At 36.5% G+C, this 7,725-nt stretch overlaps 1 protein-coding gene across 11 annotated transcripts in view; it reads right to left on the bottom strand.

Annotated features, from left to right (window-relative positions):
• Atrx (ATRX, chromatin remodeler) overlaps positions 1 to 7,725 on the bottom strand; it is a 162,786-nt gene that overhangs the window by 44,623 nt on the left and 110,438 nt on the right. For 10 of the 11 annotated variants that reach the window (XM_013354721.2, XM_005369881.1, XM_013354719.2 and 7 more), the window contains 3 exons: positions 3,560 to 3,690; positions 2,322 to 2,410; positions 2,021 to 2,193 (listed from right to left, as the gene is read on the bottom strand). In XM_013354721.2, coding sequence (XP_013210175.1) covers positions 2,021 to 2,193; positions 2,322 to 2,410; positions 3,560 to 3,690 — 393 coding nt within the window. The remainder of the gene's footprint in view (positions 1 to 2,020; positions 2,194 to 2,321; positions 2,411 to 3,559; positions 3,691 to 7,725) is intronic. The other variant, XM_026777416.1, reaches the window with a different exon arrangement.

Below are 7,725 nucleotides of genomic sequence, written 5' to 3'. Positions count from 1 at the left end.
ATAGATAGATAGAGGAATTAAAGGAGGGAGTCATCTTGTGAGAATTATTATAATTCCTTTTGTGTTTTATCTGCTCCTTGAGTGCCCATTTGGTCTCTTATTTTCTACAAGGTGAACAGCATAAGACTCTCACTACATACATGCAAACATGGGAAGCTCAGCCTCTAGAATTGTGAGCCCTAATAGAACTTCTTCCTTTACAAACTATACAATCACTTGGATAAAAACAAATATAGTATATTCTTAAATGAAGATCATTTAAATCTAAAGAACAAAGTTGTATTTTACCATCTATCCTAGAGAACGCTTATGTGTGTATATATATATATATATATATATGCTACAAAATACAAAATATATCTACAAATAAGTAACTTCTACTTAACTTCACACAGACATTAAAAAACAAAAGCCATAGTCTAGCAGTCAAAACTTGTCTTTTGGAACTCATAACTTTTTCTGCTTTCTTTCAAGGACACACCATACTGCCTTCTACACCCTGCTCCAGTGCCCAAGTCCTTCACATTAGAGCATATATAAAAAAAAGAGATACTTCAGAAAACATACCTGAAAAAAAGAATGGAAGCAGCTAAGCATTTTTAAAAGCAATCCAGCCACACATACCACTTGTACTTCTTGGTGATAAAAGGAACGTTGGCCAACTTTTAAAGTTAATATCTTATTGCTTGAGAATTTCATACGTGCATCAAGTCTATCGCCATTGCCTTCCCGCTTCAATTCTCCCACCCCTCTGACTTCCATGTTACTTATTTACAGCACTGAACAATTCAGTAACCATATTTCCATACAATTATTTCCAGGAACACACATATAGAGAGAGACTGCAAAACTATAAGCAGAAAGGGGGGGAGAAGCACGCACAGAAGGAGACAGAAGCAGCTTTCCAATGCATTAACTCTATAAGAACAGGTTTTGCTGTTTTAATGAAAATATTCTTTTAATTCTATTAGGAAGATGAATGCAGATAAAGCTGCTTTAATAGATGGAGTAGCCAGAGAGAAGAAAAAAAGGGAAATTTTGTAGTTTAAATCTCTGACTCCCCTGATTTGGAGAATCCAGGGTTTGTGGTTAGGCTGCCACCTGTCTATTCCACAGAGGTACTGAAAAGAGAAGCGTTTATAGAGGAGTCACTGAGTTAGTCAGCTGCAGACCTTTGCTCACTCAAGCTTATCTGATCACAAGATCATCCAGCTGTCACCCACACTGCTTTCCTCCTCACTGATGCTTAACTACTGGGCTCTAGAGCTTCCCAATGCCAAATATTTAGAGCCATTTACAAGTGCAGTATTTGAAATAATCTGATATTTGGTCCAGGCTTCAAAACTCCTACAGAGAACATAGAATGGCTAAACACTAATTCTTCAGCATATACAAGGGGAGAAGAGCTGAACCCACTGGACAGTAAACTCTAAGACTTTTTTACTTTCAGATAAGAGAGAGAAAAACAGCAAAATAAACAGCACATGTTGTAGAGGAAACCAAAGCAGGTAATTATAGACTATGAAGAATTTGAAAGAAAGAAAACCTAAATGATTAAAATTCATTCTAATATACACAATTCATTACCTGAAATGCTTCCAGATTTCCTATGTAGTTAAGTGGAAATCCTTGCGATTAGACATATTTGGGCCTGAATGGTAGTTCTACAATTCATTTATAAACCTAAATTTACCAATGACATTGCAGTATCACTAAAGAACTGTTAGTTACACACAGAATCAGAATAATTGAGTGCAGGTTTATAAAATCAACTTAACAACTACCTTTCCTTTTGTCCTCCCTCCAAAATACCAGACGGAAAAAAATGAATTGCCTACAACTAAACATTAGTTGGAAATTGTTGCAACTCTGTGCCCTCTTTCATTTTAGGTTCTTAATAACCTAAGCAAAGAAATTCCTTTGCATCAACATTAGGGTAACAAAGGACAAAAAAAGCACTAATGACCTAACATGGTCTAAGTCAAGGTTCCGCAAGAAAGGCAACATTCATTACACTCACTTTCCTCTAGCTTCACAGAACCTGAGGGGTTGTTTCCTGTTTCGTCCACATTTCCTTCTCCACCTCCTCTAGATCTTGAATTCCAGACTTTGATGACTTCAACATCATTGTCACTACCACTTCCACTTGAGCTACTATCCTTTTTCCCTTTTTTACCCTTTGTTTTCTTCTTCCTAAAACAAAAAGAAAGAAAATTTCATGTTAAGAAAACATATTAAAGCTATAAAGTCAATTCTTAGCCGACAACCACAAGTACAGGGTTTTGAATATATCAGCATAGGTAACAAAGTACTCAATTTACTTTGCATACTCATCTGAGCTTAAGCTCATGGAGGTTTCATCAGAATCTGAAGCTATAAATTCATCCATACTATCTTCATCAAAATAACCCTAAACAAAAAGAGACATATGTTTTAGTAGCCCATTTCAGAATATATTGGAAATTCAAGCATTTCATTTCACTTAAATTAACCAACATCAATAAATAAGGACTAAGGAACTATTGAAGATGGGAAGAAATAATGGCTTTTTAACGGGATTGTACAAAAGGTCCTCTATGGGATGATCAAAAAAAAAGGCACTAGAAACATGAAGAAACAAAGTTTGTTGTTTTGTAGCACAATTAATTTCTTAGCTCAGATAAGTTACTATGGCTATACAAGATATTAAAATTAGGAGAAACTGGATTAATTTCTAATCTTTCAATAAATATATTTATTATTCCAAACTTAAAAAAAAGAATTAAGACAAGCCTCAGCCAAAGCTGGCCTCACAATGCTTGATCTAACTACCTCAGCCTTCCAAGTGCTGAGAGTACAAATGTGTGTGTCAACATACCCAGCAGGGGTTTTGTTTGTTTATTGTTGTGGAGACAGGGTTTGCTGTACTATGGACTCCCTATATATCCAAGATGACTATGACACTCAGATCATCCTACTTCCACTTGCTAGGTGCTGGGATTAGAGATGCATGCTACTTTGCCTGGTTCTCAACATCCATGAGTATTATGCATGCTAGACACTCTACCTATTGAACTACATTCCCAGCCTAATTTTTTGCATTTTTTCCAGTGTATGTGTGTGCGCGCGCGCGCATTCATGTGTGCACGTGCACTCATGCAAGCACATGTTGTCACTGGGGATCAAAACTAAGGACCCTGTGCTTAATAGAAGTATTCAAGTAGTAAGATATGCCTCTACCCCTCTAAAAAAAGTTAAAAGGGCTCAATACAAAAACTTTTAGGACTGGGACTATAACTCCATTGGGTTCAAAGCCAACACATAAACATTTAATGATTCTATAAGTATAATGAATTCAAAACATAGAAATAGGCATGGTAGCCACAAGTTGGAGGCTAAAGTGGACTACACATTTAGTTTCAGGTCATCCAGTGATATAGAGTAAGACCCTTTCTCAATGGCAATAAAAAGAAATAAAAGTGAACTAAAAGTAAAAGAGGCTGAATTAATGAAACAGAAAGTTACTTCAGAGAGAGAATATAAAAAATAACATTTAAATAATTTGAGGTACTTAATTTACCTTATTTTCTTTGCTAATGTAGTCCAGCTGCAAACACCAAGGATGAGTCCAAATTCTACTTAACATCTGAAAGTCTTGAAAGAGCTTTGCACCTGCCTTTCCTCTTCCACCTTCAGTGCTATTACCTACACCTAACAAAAAGAAACCACAGTTGAAGACACAAGAATTCTCCATTTCCACAATGGTGCTTCTATGCTAGGTCTCATACATGCTCAGGCCACGCCCAGTATCTCACTTCACTTCCTGGATAAAGATGTAGCTCCTTCTCTACTCAGCTCCTTCTCCAGCACATGTCTGCCTGCAAGCACCATGTTCTGTCATGATGGTATAAGACTAACCTCTCAAACTGTAGAACACCCAATTAAATGTTTTTCTATTTTTCTTTTTTCTTTTCACAGCTGTAATGGTCATGATGTCTCTTCACTGCAATAGAAATCCTAACTAAGACAGAAGTGATAAAGATGGAGAGCAAGGAAAGAGATATTTTGATTGAGGGAGTCATTATGGGGCTAGCAAGAAGCCTGGCCCAACTGGTCTTGCCCTGTGATCAGGTTGATGACTATCTTAAATATCACCATAGAACCTTCATTCAGCAACTGATGGAAACAGAGGCAGAGACCTGCAGTGGAGCATTAGGCTGAGCTCCCAAAGTCCAGCTGAAGAGTGGGAGGAGCAAGAATATGAACAAAGAGGTCAAGAGTATGGTGGGTATATCCACTGAAACAGTCTACCTGAGCTAATGGGAAGGAACCAGCTTAGGACCAAACTAGACCCTCTAAATGTGGGTGACAATGATAAGGCTGGGGCAGACTGCGGGGCCACTGGCAATGGCACCAGGATTTATCTCTACTGCTTGTACTGGCTTTTTTGGACCATTCTCTTTGCTCAGCCTAGATATAGTAGGGAGGGCCTTTAACCTTCCCCCAAAGCAATATGCCTGAGCCTCTCTGAGGAGTGGATGGGGGAATGGAGAAGGGAATGGGAGGGAGCGGGAACTGGGATTGATATGTAAAATGAAAAGAGATAGTTTGTTTTCTTTAAAATAATAGAATTAAAAAAGAAAAAGAAGTGATAAAATACAGGAATTAAAGTATCTAAAATTTTGAAAAGTTTATTACTATAATATCAGTAGAAATAGCAAATAAAAAGTTCTGATTTTAGTCACAACAAAGTCATAACTACTAACACAAACTATAATCTTTTATCAGGTCCCATAATGGGGGGCTCACTGCAATTTTAATTAAAAAGGTCACTAAAAATACATACTTTCCTTTATATTTTTGAAATGTCCTAAATTGTATTCATGGCCCCTTTATCTATTACAAATAGATAAAGTGTTGCTCCATGCAGATAGGACTCCAGCAATTCTTTCCAACTATGACAACTCAAAATGGCTTCTTGCAAAAATTATGTTGAACAAAATACAAATGAGGGTAGGAGAGGAAAATATTCTAGGTAAAGACAGACAAATAATAGTGCTCTTATTACTATGGGAGGGAAAAAAAATCAAAGACCTGAAATCCACAGAAATACAGAATAATTGGGAGAAGCAAAGGGCTGGGGAAAATGAAGGAATGGAGGGCAACAGGTATAAAATTTCAATCACATATGATAATGTTCTACAGACATAATAATAAGCATAAGGACTATAATGTATTGTATACTATAAACTGCTAAGAGTGTATTTTAGGTATTATTTCTATATACAAAATGTATGAGAAAAAAACAGGCATGCTTGATCAGCTATATTAATTTTCTTGCTATGTAGATGTATACATTAAGCGTGTCTTAAGTATAGTTCATAATGTTGCTCATTTAAGTCCAATGATGATCTGCTTAGCTATTCTAGGAATCACTAAAAGCCTTTTGTGTTTCTTGGCCATATTGGTGGAAGAAGAAAAATGAGGGCATTAAAAATGGGGAAACTTGGGGCCAATGTGGGGCTGGGAAAGGCACATGTTACTAAGCCTAAACTTGATCCCCAGAACCCACATAAGATAGCAGAGAACTGAGCATTACAGGCTGTGGTCTAACCTGCACATGAGTGCCATGGTACAAGTATGTACACATACACTTAAAAAATAAATGTAATAAAAAAATGAAAAATTGGATGTGGCAGTGCACACCTTTAATCACAGCACTCAGGAAGCAGAATCAAGTTGGGGGCCAATCTGGTCTACATGGTAAGTGTCAGGGTAACAGGAGAATCTGAAAACAGAACTGAAAAGGAATATGGTAGCACAAGCCTATGATCTCAGCATTTGGGACACAGAGGCAAGTGAATCATAAATTTAAAGACATTCCTAGCTAGACAGAAACTTTGAGGCCGGCTTGGATGGTGGTGGCAAAAGCCTCTAATCCTAACACTTGGGGGGGGGGGGGGGCTTGGGCTGCCAGATCTCTGTTAAGTTCCAGGAAAGCCAGAAAGCTGTTATAGAGAAAGCACATTTTGAAAAAAAAAAAGGCAAGGGAAAAACCAACTAAAAGAAATATGGAAACACCTTATAGGAGTTAGTTCTACAATTAGTTTATCTCAAAATATGCACTGATGAAATAATCTCCTTTAACACAAAAATCTGATTTTATACCCTCTAATATTTCTGGGTCAATTAGTGAAAATAAACACTTAAGATGACCTAAAAAAAATCTCCAAGGCATCACATACCTAATACAAAGTACCCAAGAGAATTCTATATATTCACAAATAACTGAAAAAAATATGATATTAAATTATCTCATCAACACAGGTCTAGAAAGTTGAAGAATTTGGCTTACTTTTCATGTGCAAACACGTTTTACATCAGTTGAAATAGAAATCATGCAGTTCCATCATTTGCTAATTGGCTTCAATATTCAGGCATTACACATCATTGCTGAACTGTCCTCTAAAGGAATTGTTAAAAACCATGATGTTCTTACTTCAATATTTGACGAAAGAAGTAAGATTAGAGATAGTACAGAAATCTTGTCTGTACCACCAAACAGTTCAACACAAGCTGTGTTTGATTTATAAATTGTACTACAGGATACCAGAATAATAAAATCTTCAGGCTGACTGCTTAAGAAAAACATCAATTTCTTGAGGAAAATTAATCCTTAGTCAAAGGAATATCAGGAACTATGGTCAAAAGTGCTTCTGGTCACAGGGTAACAGGAAAGCATTCGTAAAAACAAAAAGAAATGTCAAAAAAAGATGAAGGAATTATTGGGGCATAGCAACTGGAATGCTCAGGTAAAGCAAATACAGTTTAAAGAAATGCTACAGGAAATCTTGATGTTATATAGGACTCTGAAGTCATAAAGAATAAACAACAGAATAACTGAATATAACTTTTGAAGATAAGTCACTGTGTTTTCCTTTCAAAGACTTATTAAGTATGGGAATACAATGCATGCCTGTACTTCCTTCCAGTACTCAAAGCTCAGAACAGAATATCATGAGTTCAAAATCATCCTGATATATACATCAAGACCTTGTTTCTCCCCTAAAAAGTTTTACAGAGATATAATATATACAGCATGAAATTACAAATTAAAAGTATAAAATCCAGTGACTTTTACTCTACTCACAACCATTGTCACAATTCAAAGACTTTTGGCTGCTAAAAAGCCTTTGCTGGTTTTGTCTTTGTAGTGGTGGGTATTGATTCTAGAGTAAAACACATGCTGGCTAAGCTCCATGCATCTGAGCTACACCTCAACCCCACAATTCAGCTTGAAAATACTTTCATCACCACTACAAAACACTATACAACTTAGCCTCAACCTCCTCATCCCCTCCTTTGCATAGCCCTTAGCCAAACTGCATCTAATGAATCTGTAGATTTGCCAATACATGATGTTTCATATAAGCAGGATCATAAACTTATGCATGGCTTCCTTATTGCCAAATATTACCCATCATCCATTCATTTTGTTAACAAACATAGTTTCTGCACTTGGGTATGTATTTATAAAAAATGTTACGATCAACATTGAAATTAAAACTTCATTTCAATTGTGTATACATCTAGGATTAGAACTGGTGAATAATCCTAAATCTTGGCCACTTTTTACTTTTAATTATTTTTCTTTTTTTTGGGGGGGGGGTTCAAGACAGGGTTTCTCTGTGGCTTTGGAGCCTGTCCTGGAACTAGCTCTGTAGACCAGGCTGGTCTCGAACTCAC

The sequence above is a fragment of the Microtus ochrogaster genome, unplaced genomic scaffold, assembly GCF_000317375.1.
Source record: "Microtus ochrogaster isolate Prairie Vole_2 unplaced genomic scaffold, MicOch1.0 UNK65, whole genome shotgun sequence".
In the NCBI taxonomy this organism is placed as follows: Eukaryota; Metazoa; Chordata; class Mammalia; order Rodentia; family Cricetidae; genus Microtus; species Microtus ochrogaster.
This window is presented reverse-complemented; position numbering and strand designations above follow the sequence as displayed.